General features: G+C 37.2%; 1 protein-coding gene across 4 annotated transcripts in view; it reads right to left on the bottom strand.

The window, feature by feature from the left end:
* Nucleotides 1-785: 785 nt before the first annotated feature.
* ltbp1 (latent transforming growth factor beta binding protein 1) overlaps nt 786-19643 on the bottom strand; it is an 82863-nt gene continuing 64005 nt past the window's right edge. For all 4 annotated transcript variants that reach the window (XM_081347782.1, XM_081347781.1, XM_081347780.1 and 1 more), the window contains 11 exons: nt 19447-19578; nt 17505-17633; nt 11540-11680; nt 9948-10109; nt 9052-9144; nt 8245-8373; nt 4696-4833; nt 3687-3854; nt 3224-3394; nt 2982-3131; nt 786-2001 (listed from right to left, as the gene is read on the bottom strand). In XM_081347782.1, coding sequence (XP_081203908.1) covers nt 1829-2001; nt 2982-3131; nt 3224-3394; nt 3687-3854; nt 4696-4833; nt 8245-8373; nt 9052-9144; nt 9948-10109; nt 11540-11680; nt 17505-17633; nt 19447-19578 — 1586 coding nt within the window. In that variant the 3' untranslated portion in view covers nt 786-1828. The remainder of the gene's footprint in view (nt 2002-2981; nt 3132-3223; nt 3395-3686; nt 3855-4695; nt 4834-8244; nt 8374-9051; nt 9145-9947; nt 10110-11539; nt 11681-17504; nt 17634-19446; nt 19579-19643) is intronic.

Raw genomic sequence — 19643 nt, forward strand, 5'->3', positions numbered from 1 at the left:
ATGTCAATGAATCATTAATTCAAGAGATTCGTTCAGAAATTCTGATTTATCCAGTAATTAAACAAGTATTTACATTGAATTATTCATTCAAACCGATTTTATTTTAGCCTAAATAATTCATTCACATTAATTAAACATTGCATAGGCTATTGACGGTATAGACAAACATTTGATCAGAACCTCAAGTAGGCCTAGCCTAAATTACACGTTATTTTGTTAAGTTGCCTGTTCAGAATCAAATCCTCTGTTTAAAAAAAAAAAAAAAAAAAAAAAAAATCATGATAGTAGCGTCGGTTTCACTTATCCAGATAAGCAGTCTTCTGGCCTACAGCATGATAGGCATAATAGGGAATATAGGAAACATGGCTCCAATGACCAATCAGAATCCAGTATTCCAGCTGTACAATGAGTCAAAACATCCATTTGATATCAAAGCCATTAGTTAAGTTTGTCCCATTGTATTTTGTTTGAAAAACAACTGATGTCGACTCATAAGTCACCTAAATTCTCACACCAGATTACTGCTCAAGATAAACTGGTAGCTAAGACAAAGGACATGCTTTCCATTGAACCACTTATGAGAACAGAACAATTTGGTGTAAATCTACTGCATTTGTTTTGAACTACACCATTATTTAAGGTGATGACGACGTAATGTTATTCTGCGGCATTTCAGACCCCAATGATTGTTTTAAACATTGTATTTTCCTTTCTGTCTGCGACCCAACAACCCATATTAGGTCGTGACCCAATTGAGAAGCACCAATGAGAACACAGCATAGCTAAATATGTATAAACACCATCTCTGATTTATTTCAAGAGTTTTAATACATTATATGGATATTCAGAAAGTATTTATTCATGTACAAATTACAAATACATAGTTTTTATCAACTCTTCAGTTTAAATGTACAAAAAAAAAAAAAAAAAAAAACAGAAAAAGAGTGAAAAAAAACCCACGGCTGTTTAATAGCAGCTTTGCAACCTGGCAAGACATTTCGCCCACTCGATCAAATGTAGTAAAATATTTCTGTAAAAACAAAATACATAAAGGTTCTTCATTTTATTATTTTCTTTTTAAAGAAACATAATAATAATAATTTCTAGAAGAAAGGTGAGGTCAAAGGTCATGCCTGCTCCACAGGGCAGACATCTGCAGTGGACTAATGTCCCAGACACAGAGAATTAGCTGGCGTCTGTCATTAATACAAAGCAGCTTGTATAAAAAGCTTATTTTAAAGACTTGACACTGAAAACATTTTGTGCTGTGTGTTTCTTATGACTCCATGTATTGCAGGTGTGTGTTTTGTGTGGTCTGCCTCACTAAAATTTGAAAGTAAATAGGAAAAAAAAGACAGCGATTTAAAGAAAAACAGCCGATAAACGATTTAGAAACATAATGAAAGAAGGAAAAGGACAATTAATAAAACAAAAGAAGAAATGGAAAGAAAGTAAAAGTGGAACGAGAGAGTCTGGCTTTTGCACTAGTAAAATATCCACACGCTCGGTGTCTCTGACTGGGTAAAATAAAGCAGTCCCCCAGCTTAAGGTCATAGGGTTTGTCAGTTTGCTGAAATATCACCTCTGCTATGTTCAAACAGTCTTTCTACTTCCTAATACAGTAAAAAAGAATAAACTTACGTAGACCAATAAAACAAATATTTTATACAGTTCTCTCATAGACACCATTAGATAGCACATTAAACTCTTCATCTCAAGTAGGACTTTTTTCTATGTTTGTTTTTTGGGTGTTTGTTTTATACAGTGCAGAGTATATGGGCCTTGATTAAATAAGAGTGTTTTTAGTATATCTTGCGCCCTCTGCTGGTCACTCCGTGCTCGTGCTGGTAGCATTCTGTCTGTGAGGAACGCAGTAGTTGTGCTGGGCAGAGTGGACAAATCCTGGCAGACACACGCACTTATATGAGCCTTGCGTGTTGATGCACTTGCCGTTCTTGCAGAGAGACATCTTTGTATTCAGCTCTGAGCATTCGTTGATATCTGGAACACAAACCACAAAGAGTTTGGGACTCATCTTCACCCTTGACAATTCGAATAATAATTCTTTTAGTTTTTAGGGTAGCCTAATAAATATTTGTTAAAAAAGTAAATGGAATTTCTTTGCTAAAGCAAAATGTGAATTCTTTAAAAGACTTTTTTACAATACTACTGGCAAAACACATAATGTGTATCTTTAACTACATGTCATATCAACAACCAGTCAAACGCTACAATACACTGATATAAGTCTGCATTTTTGTTTTTTGTTTTGTCACTAAAATAACTTATAAGAGTCATTCATTTGAGATTTTGCATACTCCAGTTGAGTTGTATGTTTTTGATTCGCTAAAAAAAGAACTGACCCAGAATCATTTGTTTAAAAATTGGACTACACTGATTGTTCAGTAGGTTTTTGATTCACTAAAAGAACCAATTCATAAGAATCATTCCTTTTGGAAATCAGACTTGCTGTAGATTCTGTAGCAGTGTTAAGTACTGTCATTCTTCTTTCTTTCTTTTTTTTTTCAACTGGTTCTGAATAGAAACCAATTCTCGGTTCCCAACCCTAATAGAAACTCTGTTATATCGTTCATCATCTGCTCTCAGTCATGTTTCATTTCAGGAGATTAGCTTGTATAAGCACGTCACTTTTCTGGGAGAAGATGGGAAAAGCAATTTTGAAGGTTTTGAATCACCCCCAACCCTTTTGAGCTCGTATGCCTTAATAACATCCACAAATTAAATCCAGTCACACAACATATTTTTTAATCTAGTTTTATTTATTTATCCTGAAGATCAGACACTTGTGCAGGAAAATTTGCCCCCTACAGCACCTAATTATTAATAAAAGCATGCATTTTTCTTTTCTTCAAATAAATGATTCAGGGTTGAAACGATCTGAAACGTAAACCTGAGCTAATCCCACCCACATCCTGAAAAACCAGCCTGATCCCCTCATGTGAGAATCTGCTCTTGCTCACCCACGCAGGCCATGCGGGACATGTCGAGTGTGTATCCATCGAAGCAGTCGCAGGTGTACCCCTCCTGCACCCGCACACACCGTCCGTTCTCACATCCGTTCAGCACACCGCATTCCTCTGCTCGCAGTCCTTCAAATGCATCATATGGATCTGTGAAGGAGAGAGAGGTTTTGACGGAGAACATTACTGACAGTTTACATTTTAGGCTGAACTATTTATTTAAAGTATATAATTTTACTCACTTCTCGGTGCTTCATAATCATCATAGAGGGGCAGCGTGCTGTCAGGAGGCCGAAAGTCATATTCAGGGCTGATCTCGTACTCATGAACTGGGCCAGCAACCAGAGCATCCTGACCATATGGCCGACGGGAATCACCAGGCTGACGGATATTACACATAGTTGCATAGGCAGCTGGATGACAGTGAAAAAGAAAGAGTTTTGTTTTCATCTATTTTTCTTTGTGCTTTTTTTTGTGTTTGCAGGTTCTTTGAGTCTCAACGATTGTGCAATAATATAATTACAGGGCAGTCAGATCATGTAAGACAATCGAAATAGTTATACTAGAGAGTGTATTGCTCAATGTGACATTTGATGTAAACACTGATGTAAACAGGCACTCAATATACCATTGATTTCGATATTGATGTAAACAGGCATCAGTAGATGTGAAAGGTGCTCATTGGGGAAGTTTGTGTATTTATACCTGTATTTTTCTGGGGACAGAGAGCACAATCCATGCCCCAAGCATCTCCGAATAAACAGCAGCACTCTGTGAATGTGGTGTGTCTGCTGGCGAAGGGCTTTGTGCAGGTCAGCCTTTCTGTCACAATCTCCCAGCAAATACCTTCAAACACTTCATCTTCTCTTTGCCCTGTAAAAACACAAACAAACTTCACCTGATCTTTTCGAGTAAACGTGCATTTTAAGTGTCAAGCAAATGACAATTACAGAATACTGAAATACACTTGTTATGTGAACTGTAAGTAAAAAAATCCATAGAAAGCACAACGCAATGCAATGTGTAAATCAAAATGTGACGAATCAATATGGAAAACAGTGTAGAAATAAGTTTGGTGCCAGGCAGTGGCAGAAACAGTAGTGCTCATGAACCAAAGCTTCTTTTTATGCCTCGTAATACTTGATTTCTAAAGTCTAAAAGAAATGGCACTGCTTTTTCTGACCACCCTCTAGATGGCAGCATGACACTGTTTGGAATTGTTTTGTGATCAAGAGATGATCAAATAATGATCTCAGAAACAAAAGGTAAATTATCGGACATTGAGGGGGTGGGACATTTAGTTTGGAGTGTTTAAAATGTAAATTGTAGTGTTTTAGAGGACAGAACACAGGTTTTAGAGAATCTAGGGTTTGGATTAAAGGATTTAGAGCATTGTTTCTCAATCCAGCTCCTTGAGGAACCCTAAAGTGCATATTTTAGGTGTCTCACTAATCTGAGACACTCAATTCAGGTCATGGAGAACTCGATTAATAAGATAATGAGATAAATAACTGTGGTAGATAAGAAAGACATCTAAAATGTGCAGAGATTGAGGCTTCCAGGATTGGGAGACACTCATTTAGGCAATGGGATTTAAGAGTTTAGGATGTGAGTTTTATGGTGTGTTTTTTCAGAGTGCAGGGTTTTAGAGAATAGGGATTTGGTAGTGGGGTGTTGGGTTTTCAGGTACATAATAGTTGATGTAAGACTTTACCTGCCATTGCGGGTGAAATGCAGCGGGCATTGTCGGGCGCAAGAACCAGGGGAGGAGTGCAGAAGCACTGATATGATCCATATGTGTTCATACATTTACCATTTACACAGTTGGACTCATCTGCACATTCATCAGCGTCTGCAAAGCCCAGAGGCAGAGAGATAAACAAAGATAAACAGACTCAGTGAGCAGGTTCAAGTTGCTCTCAATATACACAATATAGATGCAAAACCAAAAACTTCACCAGAATTCACCACTTCACCACAAAAACAAAACAAAAATTGCATAAACGCACTAATAAAAATGTATTATACAACGGGGCTGTTAAATGCTTTATTCTGATTGGTTGAAGAAACCCAAAGTGTGCAGTTATTTTCCAGTAAATGCACAGCCAAAGTAGTTCCAGGCAGGTTGTGACTGAATTACAGTTCCATATCACTTTGCCAAATTCAGTTATTTCAAAAGTCCTTATAGCCTACAGCAGCAAAGGAACCAAAACCCACAAAGGTACTGGCCAAGCAAGTAAATAAACAAATAATAGGATAAAAATGACAAACTATTTTAACGTTTTTCCACAAAATTATGTTCTATTACCTATGGAAAGCATGCTCTTTCTCCCACTTTCTCTCCCATACATACAGTACACACACTCACACGGAAACATGTATGCGAGCAAACTAAATGTCTTTTTTTTAGTGGCGAGTAACAGAACTGTTCTTGAAGCAGTTAAACTTATAGCTTCGCTATTAGTAGAGACACTGTTTCACTGTTGTTAACACAGTTAAGAGCCGCACAGACACAAATTTATTCAATCAATCTTTCTATATGAATGGCTCAGGCGTCTCTTACTTAGCAACTGAAACTTAGATTGAGATGTGTAAGAAATTAGTCTTACACACTAGAGCCTTTTAGGGGAAAAAAACTTGACAAATGTCTTGAAATAAAACATCTGAACAATGTTGTGAGGTGTGGTAATCGTAAGAAGAAAAATAGACTGATAGAATAGAATACTCTTATTTAGAATTAATTATGCTATTATAGTATTTATTAATATTTTAAATTAGCTTTGGTTATGTTTTCAGTTTTTAATTTCAGCTTCAGTCATTTTGTTACGTGCATTTGTCATTTTTATTAGTTTAAAAAATATATATTTCTATATAGCTTTGATTTACTTTTTTTCCATTTTAGTTTTAGTTATTTTAGTACTTCAGCTTTGTTTCAGTTAGTTGCGATATTTTGAGTTTCTAATATTTATATTTTATTTTATTTCAGCTCTATTTCAATTACTTTGAGCTTTATTTTCAAATCATTTTCAGTTAACAAAAACAACACTGATAGGGAGATCACCAGACCAGACCACAACCAGGACTAAAAAATTATAAATATATATTGCTTTAGTCCAACTAAAATCAAACATCTAAAGTGCATGTGAATGAACTTAGTGTGTGTTTGTGTACATAAAACCAGATCTGCCCACAATATGCAAGTAAAATTTTGCTGCCTCCTCCAGAACCTCCACCCACTGACCCGGTGTTAAAAAGACTGACACATGAAACGAGAGACATGTTTGTATGTGTGTGTAAATGCATAGTTGAGTTTGGAGAGTGAGTAGGTGTTCATATGTGTGTGTGTCAGAGGGTGTAGGAGATCAAATGATTGTGGCTACACTGAATATGTGTGTGAGGCAGTCAGGGGTGTGGCAGCTTTAAGGCAGTGCGGCCGGGTAAGACTCCTTGGCCGTGGGTCTGCGGTTTGTGTGAGTGAGTGTGTGTGTGTATGTGTGTTTAGGCAGGCAGACAGCCTGCGGTGCACCATAGAGCTGTGGCCTGGATCATAACGGCTGTGCCGCCCTGACCGATCGCGAAATGTAGCCTTTGACCCAAGCTCCACACACACATATAACCTGCCATCAAGACGCACGCATAATGTGGCCGCAAGCCACAAGCCGCCAGCTGCAGCAGGGTTAAAACTTAAATTTAAATCCAATTTAAATGTGTTGGCGTTATGGTGAGCCAAACTAGGCCAACATTTACACACACACACACACACACACACACACACACACACACACACACACACACACACACACACACACACACACACACACACACACACACACACACACACACACACACACACACACACACACACACTATCTATTCAGCATGTAAGCTTGTATGCACCCACACAAACACACACACACACACACACACACACACACAATCCTGTCATTCCAATACTACAAAAGAACAGAGACAATTCAAGGCCAAACATCACAAGCAATAAACGGCTAAAGCAGGATGCTATAAATAACAAACCCTTCTAAAATTGCTTGCTAACCTTCCTAAAAATAAAACACTTTCATGTAACTTTTTATGTTTCTGAATACTATCTTTTCAAATATTGAATTAACTGGCTTAGTCCTTTATTCAGCCTGCATCAGGCTGCTTTGTGTGACTATGAACAGATCAGTGATATGCACAGCACAATGAGAAACACTAAAATATAATATTCAATAATTTCATTACGTTTTGTGTTTTTCAACACTGTGCATGTGTGTTGTTCAGACAGGCAGCAAAAATACGTTTTTTAGCCTATTCAACTCAAATCCATTGCGTTTACACAAATACAATCCAAAACAACTTTTTATGTGGTTTGAAATCCCGTTAAATTAGATTTCTTAGACTGAATATGCGCTTCTCAGCAGCTATTAAATGTCATGAATATGAGTCTTCGTGGACAAGGTTAGGGTGTAAACGACAACATTTAATACTTCTTTAATACTTACTAAACTGCGGTAGTCGTCTATTTATTTATTTTTTACACTTTTCTGTGTTCAGACTTGGACACTGCCCAAAACAATCAATAGTTTTGGCAGCAGTGGCTCAGTGGTTCATGTAGGTTGTCTATAAACCGGAAGTTTGGTGGTTCAATCCCCGGTTCCACCTGACCAAGTGTTGAGGTGTCCATGAGCAAGACACCTAACCCCAGCTGCTCCTGACGAGCTGGATGGCGCCTTGCATGGCTGACACCGCCGTCGGTGAGTGAATGGGTGAATGTGAGGCTATATGTAAAGCGCTTTGGTGGCCATGGGTCTGTGAAAGCGCTATATAAATACAGTCCATTTACCATTTACCAATAGTTAAACATCTATTACTAAAATTGTGTGCACGCTGAACCAAGTTTACCTTATTACTATGACAACATGTGGACGTGCTAGCAAAAGCCTGTCTGAACAAAAGTTGTTTTTTTAAACCTCGCTACATCAAACCTGTAATCAGTCACCTCCATGTCACTGCAAACCTATTTGACTTTCTTTTTTTGTGTGGAACACAAAATAAGATATTTTGTAAAATATCTGTTTGTTTGTTATTTGTCCATACAATGGAAGTGAATGGATTCCCGTTTTTTGTTGGTCAAAATAGCTTCTTTTGTGCTCCACAACATGAGGGAAGCATAGTCAACAATCCCTTTAAAAAAAAAACAGAGGAGACATAGTAATCAACACATGTTTAGAGATTACATGCTGATTGTGATTTTGGACCTTACCAACACACTGTAGTTTGCTCTCATCATAGTAGAGTCCAGCCTTGCAGTAACACTCATACCCACCAAGGGTATTAAGACAAAAGCCATCTTTGCAGATCTCGTTTTCAAAAAGCTTGCATTCATCTGCGTCTGCAAAAGACACACATTTTCATTATTTCATTCTAAAACATACAGATAGGTCATTAACCTGAAACCCTGAACCACACTTACAGATCAGCATGCATCTGGCAGCATACAGACTCTTCACTGAGGATGCATTGCTCTAGTTAGTGTTCTTATTTGGGGATCTGCTACTGTATATGCAGAAATGTCATTTGACTGGAGACTGATGGGGAGGAAATGTCCTTTCCATCCATAAGCATTCCATTCAAACGTACACAGACACACACACACACATCCCGACCAGAGTGCATTCACTCACACTGCCACCAGCCAAAGAGAAACCACACTCTCACTGCATTCATAAATTAAATCAGTGCATTAGACGGGCCCTGGGACTGAGGTTTCCCCATACTGGGAAGCAGGCTGCTGAGTGTGTGTGTTTCAGCATATGTAGGTCAGATGCTAAGCCATGTCTGCGGCTGCTTCCACACCTCACAAAGTCAAAAATATGTGCATAAAATGGGGGTAAAAGTACAAGACACTTCGTTTTGGACCCCATTGACTTTCACAGTATGGATAAAAACATTCTTCAAAATATATTCTTTTGTGTTACACAGTAATACATACAGGTTTGGAACAACATTAGATTTTAATTTTAATTTTGGGGTTAACGATCCCTTTGAAAATATATAGACACACAGATACCTATGAAGCTTTCTGGTAAGCTGGTTGTAGGAATTATGGGATCACCAGGAGGAATGTAACCCTGACCCGCCGGACACATCTGTGAGAACTGATCTGCATAAGAGAGTGTCAGTGGTTAATACAGGAAATGGTCTGCGGTGTTTATTCAAGAATAGTGATTATGACTTGTAATTTTGGCTTTGGTAAAGCAAAAGACATATGAGAGTGATTGTTTATCATTTATAAGATATCCAGATATGATTTACTAATGTCATTTGCTAATGCATTTGAAGATTCTCAGTCATTCAGGTCATCATGGGCGAGCTTCAATATGTATTGAACACCTTTCATCAGTCATCAGTTGCAGAAAGGTGGATATTCTTCTGCATTGAACCTTATCTGATAACAATCCTATTTGATCTGCCTGTCTGAAATTAATAAATGACCAGAGATTGATTCATAAGCACTAATGCGCAACACAACATATGTGCACTTCCAGGCAGGACACGTCCTCTTCAAACAATTTGTAGGATGATTTGAAGGGAAAAGTACAGGTTTAAATCATTACATTTTTAAATTATAATAGGTTTAAACATTTTCTGTGTCTATGTAATTAATTTTTCCTACTTTAAATTTCCTACTTGGAACTGAATTTCTCAAATTTCTTTTGGTTCCCCACCACCATGATTTTTTTCAAAAAGTGTTACAATAAGGAAAATTCAATTCTACTTCCAGTTTAAAAGGTATAGTTAATCTAAAAATGAAACAGGTCAACTAATTCACTGCAAATAATTGAATCTGTTTACTATCCTCAAGTTCAACTCACTGACTCAATGATCCACCTATTCAGAAGTGTTCTTACAGTTCTCTGTACTGTACTTTTTAGATTGTGTGTTGTGCATTATGTAAATTAATACCTTTTCCCGGTATGGGGCAGGGATGGACCTCACAGTTGTCCCCCCAGCCTGCTCCCAGCGTACAGCAGCACTCCTCTTTAGTCATGCTGCTGGCCAGCACCTTATCACACAGGTTCTCATCATTCAAGTTATAGTAACACTCCTTCCTCTCCACCGATGTGACTATGGGGTACGAGGCAACAAACAAAGCAACACAGATAACTCAGACGGTTGTCTTTTACTTTTAAAATATTCAGATGTGATTTTTCAATCATGTTTTGTCACAAAGCATTCATTAAAAAAAAGAATTGGAGAAAAGAATCAATAAATAAATGTAATATTTCATTGCAATACAGTTATCCACAAATTAATACCTTAAGAACCAAGGTCAAGAACACAGCAGAAACTGTGCATGACATCAGAGAGCAGTTTTACAGTTCAGCCTTGGCTTTTCAGTCACTGAGAGCTTCTTTTTAAGATTTCCAGATAATTTATTTTCAGTACTATTGTGATTCTAGTTTTATGGTGTTCTGCCGCCATCCTTAAATGCAAAAAACATGATTTATAGCACTGATAAAAGATACTGTGGTAAAAAAAATGTTTAAACTCAGGACAGGAGGTTTTAAGGGGGGAGCAGGATTAGGTGGGTGGATTTGAACAAAAGTCCTCAACTAAAACAGTTGATTAAGATCTAAGGAAATGCTTCCTGTTATTTGATCTTCCAGGCACAGCTGGTGTGTAGCCAATCACACACATATATCCAATCAACATCGTTCCAACATTTCCCAGTTTCACCATGTTCTTCAACTAGGGCACTAGAGGAACAATTTGATTCCAGTCTAGCCAGTGCCACTGTTAAAACTAACACTTTTTAACATCTTCCATGTCTGGTCTTCTTTAGTCCACTTGTTTTACAGGTAAACAAAACCTTTCCCAGATTTATTGGCTCACTTCACTTTTGAAGAATTTCAATTTTGCGGCCTGCTCATGCAAATTGCGCTTAGTGCAAATTTTTTGTTGTATTTCATAAATGTCATGCCAAAATCAACTTTTTATCAACAAATAAACACTAACACAGCAGGCATTGTTTAAATATGAATAATAATAGCAATAAAACGAAATATATTCCAATCAGAGATATACTGGGCCTTATCAGTATATCTCTCCGTACTGGTCTTTTTTTTTTATCTGAGCGTGGGAGCTTCTTTTTGTCTCTTACGTACTTTGGGGTCCATGGTGCTTGGGTCCCTCTCTAATCCTCAGACTGAATCTCATTTCTCTCCTGCCAGATCGTTTACAACCCCCATTTATCACGCCTTGCCTGAGTTGCTTCCCTCTGTTCTACTCGGAGCTGGACCCTGATGATAGGAAGTTAATGTCCTGTTGCACTAGAGGATCTCTATGGCTGAGATTTAAACGTGAAAAGCTTCAGAATAATTTTAAGCACACGGTAAAGCCAAGAAGTTTCGCAGGAGGACAGGGGTCACCTGTCCAGATAAAACGTAATCTGTGGCATGATGGTAGCCTTGCAGGTTTGGGTTAGGGCATTTGGATTTCAGTAGGATAATGAATTGGTAGATCACTTTGTGGTGGTTTACCATATACTATATTACCTGGTGTTGTAGAGAAGCATTTGGCCAAATTCCGGTCAAATTCTTGCGTCTCATCAGGACACAAACACAGGTAGGAGCCTTCATGATTCTCACAGATGGCCTCACCACACACATTAACGAGCAGCTCACACTCATTCACATCTGCAGGCGAGAAAATATGTCATTACTGAACAGATCATTTGTTGTTCTACCACAAACAGGAATAATTCACTCAAAAATGAATCAGTTCATCCGGTTCAGTAAAAAGAATTGGTTTAAAATGACTCATTTACTTTGCTCGAGTTCAACCTAATGATTCAATGGTAGTGGTTCTTGACATAACAGCTCACTAGAGTGGAAGAATTATAATTTATCTATTTCTCAGCTTTAGCTTTTCTCACATAAAGCTATCTCATGGCTTCAAAAGGTTTGGAAATATATAATAAGTTGTATGAACTGCATTTATGATCCTTTTTGTCATTTTTCAAAGCTTTACAGACATGTTTTTGTATGGAGCTGCATAAAAAGTATTTTGTGTTTCACGAAAAAAACGAATGAACACCATACAGGTTTGGAATGAAATTAGGGTCATAATAATAAATAATGTTATAATCTCGACAGCAATAAATATTATTACAAACATCAGTCTAAATAACTAGTATTATTGTCATTATTATTACAAATAATGATAATCATTTTAAAAGTAAAATAATAAAATAATGACTAAAATATATGCTGAAAAAATAAGACTTTTCTTTTTTGTTAAAATAAGAATTTTGTTATCACACAAAAAAAGAAACAAGACTATAGAAGCATGAACGGCAGACTTTTCTCAAGACTTTTCACAACCACAAACTTGTGTGAACTCATGAACTCCAAAGCTTGTAAAACATTGTTCATTATCTAGTCATAGTTTATCATTTCTATAGCTTTGTCCTGATTGGCTCAGAGCCTTATCAAAACGGTGGCTTTTGGGAACCTCATAGAGCAATGACAAACTGTGTGCACAGATGACTTCAGTAAATAAAACAGCCCAATTTTTCTGCCGACTGTCTCTGACAGCTTGAATTTATGACGACCAAAGTAGCACTATAATGCAAGTATCTGCTTCCTGCAACATGGCTCTCTTCTCCTTTCTCTCTCTCTTCTTCTCAATGCTTCACACATCTGTGACTCTCATTCTCTCGCTTTTATCAATCATCTCAGAGCACCATATACAAAAGGATGCAATAAATCAACTTGTGTGGAGAGCCTTTATGTACAATAGACTCTGAATGTTCTAATGGAGCCATCCTGCCAGACGCACACACACGTACACACTCCAGACCCTCTCAGTGACGGTGGGCCAGCTCGTCAATGAGCCTGTAAGTGTTAAATGGTCGTCTGGAGTCGGCAGCAGCGTGGGTGCTGCACCACTAGGAAATGATAAAAAGTTGGAAAAGGATTTCAGTGCCAGAGGAACAATGTAAAAGACAGATACAACCTCATAAGAGCTGATGTATACTGGCGGCTTTTCATGCACTCCAGAATAGAGTAGGGTTTGACGGGAACATTTTCTACACCCTAAAGAGTTTTTTTTAATCATGTTATGCAGTGCTTTCTGCACTGCTGCTTAATCCACAACAAATAAAATATTTATAAATGAAATAGATGGCTGAACAAACATACAACACGTCCAGTGTATTCTGATTCACATTCAAATGACTCGTGGTTCTTTAAATTATTCACTCAGAAAGACTAACAAACTCAGTTTGAATCAGCCTGACGAATCTTTTTTTTTAATCTGTCAGAGCGACTACCAAATTAACATCTGAGTCACTTACTGTACTGGACTGCAAACCTTTACTTTCAGTGTCCCACACAAAATGAATCCGTTTTATGTACTTAAGGTTCATGAAACTTGAATCAGTGTCCTGAGCACCAGTAACTCACGGTGCTAACTGCTAAGCTTCAATCCCCAGAGAACGGATGAACTGATGCGTTTGCATTTGGACAAAAACATTTGCCAAAATGCATAAATGTAAAACTATTTGTAATTCATTTAAAAATCAAATCAAATGAATAAACAAATCATTACAACTGTAAAATAAATGTATATTATTTATAGGCGTTTATGTGGGTGGGAGAGGAAAACATACTTTCTGTTCAGTTTATTAAGAATTCCGGCAACACAGTGAGAAGCAATTTAATTTTGGCTGCAACAAACGGAATCAGAAATTGACTCAGCATGGCTTTTCCATAATGCTTTAATGATTTTTTTCCTCTCCAAGTAAACAAGGATTTAAGATGTTCAGTCTCTGGAAAGGGATGAGATGTTATCCTTTTGCTTCATTAATACAAAGTTCAAAACACAGAGAAGATGGCTGGCACAGAAGGGCTAATACTGATCTTTAGAAACGTCTACAGATCATATACGTCTGATATGGGATTTGTTTTTGTTCTTGTTGACTGCATAGGGCAAGAAAAGCTGCCCCAGCAGATGTACAAGCTACAGACACATCGAAATGGGGCGCTCATATGGGTGATGCAGGAATCTTGTTGCCGAGCATTTGGTCACAATATTAGGCCTGCTTGAGATCTTTCTCTGTCTAGGTATGTGGTGGACAAAGGGATGAGAGGGGAAGAGAAAGAATAATGGATGTGGTAAGAAGAGAAACTGAGGAGGGAGAAGGAAGAATGGATAAGTGTAGGAAGAGAAAGAGAGAGAAGTGGGAAGAAAAGAGGAATGCAGGGCTTGTGTGTATTAGTATGTGTGTGTATTAGTGTGTGTTCCTACTGTGGGAAACCAGAAACTATGGAGGTTGTTTGTGGCCAGTTACATAAGCCAACAAGACAAACAACCTCTGTTCACAGACTGTGAGAGAGAGTGAGTGTGTGGCTCACTGTTTGTTTGCTAGCGCGTGTATGAAAATTCTTGCCTCAAACTAAACACAGACCGAGAACAAGGCAGGGAACAATATACTGTATATAGGGGTGGCTGTATGAATCTCATATTATGATATATCATATTATGATAATCACAATATTACTGCTTTTACTTTTTTTTTTTATTAAAATAACTTTTACAAGCAGTCACAATACCACAATATAGCTACTATTGCTGGAAACTCACCAAAAATATTTTATACATGAATAAACAAGTGGGACTGTCTATTTTTGGATAATATAATCAATTAAAATAGTTAAGTTTTAAATGCAAGTTATTTAATCTCACTTTGATGACCATCTCATTTATGATTATTCAAATGAATTTTGCATAATACTGTCATACCGCTGAGCCCTACTCGTATAATAAAGGCAAAACTTCCTCTTTCTCCTCTCTTGCTCTCTTTCAGAAGGTGCAAGAACAGTCAAGATGAAAACATGTGTTAAAATAGCCACCAACTTCAGACCTCTAAACTCCAGGCCTCAAAAATACATGTGGCTTCATCACTTTAATAGGGCTTGACTCTGTCAGTGTATTAATGTGTCTGTGTGTATGTGGGGGCCACTGATGTGTTTAACCCTGGTCGCTGTGTTTTAAACATTACCGGGGTCTGTGCCGTCCACCCTCAGACTGGAAGAAACTAAAAACTCACATCAATCATGGTTCTAGCAAAGCGTCTGCATCTTTTTTATATTGTCTGAGAGGAAGTGGCAAAAAATCTCAGAAAGTGCTGCCTCGGTTCAAACTCCAGCTCTGGTTTACCTGCCTGTCTTTACAAACAGACCAGACCATATATCTATTAGTTTGTCTTCAAATTGACAAGATACAGTTTTATACATATTATACTAAATATTTTTTTCCACTTGAAAAATAGTTACAACTAAAGAAATTAATAGTATATATGTCGGCATGAAATATATTTGCGCTAATCTTTTTTTCCCTATTGTGATGTACTGTATATCTGGGTGAAATGGCTTCTGTAACGAGAAAAAAGGTAGGACGGGACTTCATTTCGTCCTCTGTATTCGATTGGATTGTAGGAAGTTGGTGTAACTAAATTGAGGCAGATCTGAATGCCAGTTTGCAGTCAGTTGAGGAGGATATTTAGTCCCACTCTCCACCGAGACAAACATCATGAAAAGAACAGATGCCGTTTCGAAGGGGAGGGGAGGTTAATGTTTTTAATTAAAGATTACAAGGTCACATGAATTAAAAAAAAAATCATAATGATGTGCACAGAGTCAGACAGGGCTTTACAATAACTTTTTTGCTCACCAGCTGTGGCTAGTGGTTTTCCATAGTTACTAGCCAATCAGCATTTTCACTGGCCACAATTTTGACATCCATAACATGGAGGAAAAACTGCTATATAGATATTTTTAATATTATCTCATAATTTGGCAGCATGTAAAATAGGCTGTTGTCACTTTAAGACCTGACGCACAGATCCATTATACTGTAACACAAGAATGTCCTTTCTCAACTCTGTTTAAGTTAACTTAAACCTTAAATTACTCTGTTTATGAGAATACTCACCAAGACCGGCATTTTAACATTATTTTGCGTCTACTTGACTGTGTACAGTAAGTGCAATAAGGCAACGAAAACAAACTCAAGATGGCTTTATGTGCACGCACTTTGGGTGAGCACAAAATCTGCGGGAATCAGTAAAATGATGTGCACAATCCCATGCCAAAATTCAAGCCCTGTAACAGCAACAATATTAATCTGAAGCAAATGAAAGTGAGTGAGGAGAGGCGGGTTTGTGTGTCAGCTACATGACGAGAAAATGAGAGAGTGAGAAAGTGCAGCTGGTATCGTGTGTCTATTCTGCGCAAAATGAGCATTGGAAGCATAAAAAAATCCATAGTTTTGACAACACTACATTGTACTTAGTTTATTATTTCAGATGCCTTTTTAAAAGACTACAATTAAAAAATGTATATATTATTGTGGCGAGCAGAACAAGGCCGAGGGCCGTTTTTGTTCTTTACTTTCGTTTTTGTATATGTTTATTTATTTATTAAAAGTCTTTAAATGTTCGCCGGTTCCCGCCTCCTTCTTCCCATAACAACTAACTTTGTTACAATTATATATAAATTTCAACCCGCCAAAGCTCGTAGGAGTGACTGCGTTACACCCCACCACTGAAATTCACCCACATTTGGCGGGTGTTAAACGTCAAGCCCTGTACACAGGTAAGTAAATTATAGTAAACACTGCAAGATTCTGTAAATAAAATAAAAATAAATTATATAATTATATTCCTCTTATTGTTGGTCAGATCATCAAAAAGGTTAAAAACACCTATATTTCCAAAAAACACATAAATTGTGCGCTATATAAGTCTTCTGAAGTCACACATTTGCTTTTTGTGAGGAATAGACCAAAATTGAAGCCCATTACTCATTATTTGCTGAAAATTATTCCTTCCTCTGCAGGGTCATGGTTTTGTTTTGTATGTTTTGACTCCCTGTCATTATTGTTATGATGTCCTTGGTTGTTTCCTAGGTAACTCATTAATTAGTAATTTTTGTCATTTCCCTTTGACTAATTAATGATTAATTAGTCATTAATTAGTCAAAGAGAGCTCCATTAGCTCCTTTTGTCTGCTCCTGTGTATTCAAAGTTTCATTCTAGTCCTTGTCCGATCTCATCTAAGTTGCTGTTTCATTTTCTCCAGTGTATCTCCTGCTTGTTAGTAATTAAGTCAATTTGTAGTATTTATTTCACTTGTGACACTTTTACATTTCATTCATGCTGCACACTTTCAAACTTGGTGCTTGAAGATGTGTTGCACCAGGTTTGAGTATGTGAAAGTGTAAAATATTTCTATTTGTGTTTCATGGGGAAAAAGAAAGTCATTTAGTCATTTATGATGACAGAATTTTCATTTTTTTGGTGAACTATCCCTCAAACAAGAAGCAATGACTACACCTTAGCTGTTGAGTTTAAGTTAGGTTTCTAGCAGTGATCATTTATTGAAATCTGACAGTTTTTATGTCTACTTCTAAATTGTAGAATGAAAATAACAGAAACTAGGAGGGGGAAAAAACTTACCCACACAGCCCTGTCCATCCTGAGAGTCCTTGAATCCCTGGTCACACTGGCAGCTGAAGGAGCCTATTGTATTCTGACAAGCACCATGACTTCCACAGGTTTTCTCATTCAGAGAACACTCATCTACGTCTAGAATGAGGGAGGGAGGGACAATAAGACAGAAAGCAGGAGATGTTAGAGCTTTTTTTGTGCTGAACTGGGCCAGAGATGAATGGAGATGAGATGAAAACCCCACCAGAGTGCATTTATTTGATCAAAATACAGTAAAAACAGCAATATTCAGAAATATCATTACAATCTTAATTAGGAAGTGTTAATTAGGGACAGGTTTGGTGGTATGGGTAGGTTTTGGGTGAGTTAAGCCGGGGACACACTAACGACTAGCTGAAACATTCTAAGACTGAACTCAACACACTTTAATACTGTTTCCATCGCCTTGAGCAGATTTTAGTCTTTGGCAGTCAGAGATGAGCACAAACCTAATAACCGAGTCAGTCCAATACACGACACACTTAATGACAGGTGACTCACAACGGGACATTCTGCCGAACTCAACTGTGTGAGATCTTGTACCAAAAAAAAACATGGATGTTAACATACAGCTGATGCTACTTATTTGCAGTGCAATTTGTGCAGTAAAAAAAAAAAAAAGGAAAAACCATGCCATAACTTGAATTTTTAACCTGTGTTTCTCTTTCACGTTTTCTTTTTGAAGTAATCGCCTATAGACGCCTTTATTTATTTTTACTATAATCAAGCAATAATGTAGACTGTTATTCTCAAATCAGGAATTAAAAACGAATTGGTTCATTCTGAGCCACAACACTGGGCTATTTTTTCATTCCGGTTCCAGAGTTACCAGGTTCCGGTAAGAACAATATTCGGTATAAAATATTGCTTTATTTATTTTGTTATTTGTATATTTTTATGTTCATTTTATCAGTCTACAGTAAATGTACAAGACTCCCAATACTATATAACGGGACTGCCAACACTGGAAACTCTGAAAGCATGACTTCAAGCTGTATTTCCTCATCATATTAATATGATTAATATATAATATTTAATATAATATTAATCATAAATGAAAGTGTAGACATAAAAATATTTTTTACACAAATGTCATGTTTGTGATTTTTTTTTTTGTTCATTAGACTATTTAAATTAATATATATTCAGAAACAAGTACAGTTACAGTATATAGCCTACATAAGCTCAGTACTATTTAATTTTTTTCTGATTAACTTTTATTAGACTCTAGGTCGAACAAAAAAGGAGCCTAAAAAAACAATTAACTTGCAATGTTAACTTATGAAATATTATAAAAGGCACATAAAAAAATATGTGTTTGACAAAATTACAAAAATAAGGATGAATGATGTTTGACAGGGAATGCGTCTCCACAGCATAGTCGCCAACGCCAGTCACATATTAAATATCGACTGAGCTCAACTGGGAAAAACTCGGTCCGTTTGAGCATGATCAGTCGTAACGTCCAAATTACATTCATAATCGGCCTGACAGTCATGTAGTGTGTTCCTGGCTTTAAGGGATAAGTGAAGGGCCAACAGTGTAATTATAGATGTAATTACAGAAATTAATTGCAGCTGTAATTACATGCAGGTAATATTTTTTAAATGCAAGTACATTGTAAAAACATGCATCTACACAATAAGTGCATTTTATTAAATTATTTATTTAAATGTTAGTACATACTAGTTAAAGACATCTAGTATAAAGTGGGACCTATAACAGTTACTAAATTCAACATGGAATGATGGGTCTGATCGGGAACATAATTGCAATACGAGAAAAAGCCACATGAGAAAAAGAAACAGCTCTGGTCACAACAAGAATATGGAGATGTGCAGTGCAACAATGCTAGCTGGGTGGAGCTAAGGCGATGACATCACGGCTGAAGCTGGTGCCTTTGGGCACTTACCGATGCAGATGCCGCGTTCATCTCGGGCAAGGCCAGGTGGGCAGGGCGCCTCACATCGGTAAGAGCCTGGTGTGTTCTGACAGGCCCAAACCCCACAAATAGATGTCCCCAAGTCAGCACACTCATCAATATCTGACAGAAAGCACAACCAACCAATCAGTTTATTAATAAACCAATCAGCAAAAAGCTTCAGGGTG

Source organism: Scardinius erythrophthalmus, assembly GCF_964197995.2.
Source record: "Scardinius erythrophthalmus genome assembly, chromosome: 19".
NCBI classification, from domain to species: domain Eukaryota; kingdom Metazoa; phylum Chordata; class Actinopteri; order Cypriniformes; family Leuciscidae; genus Scardinius; species Scardinius erythrophthalmus.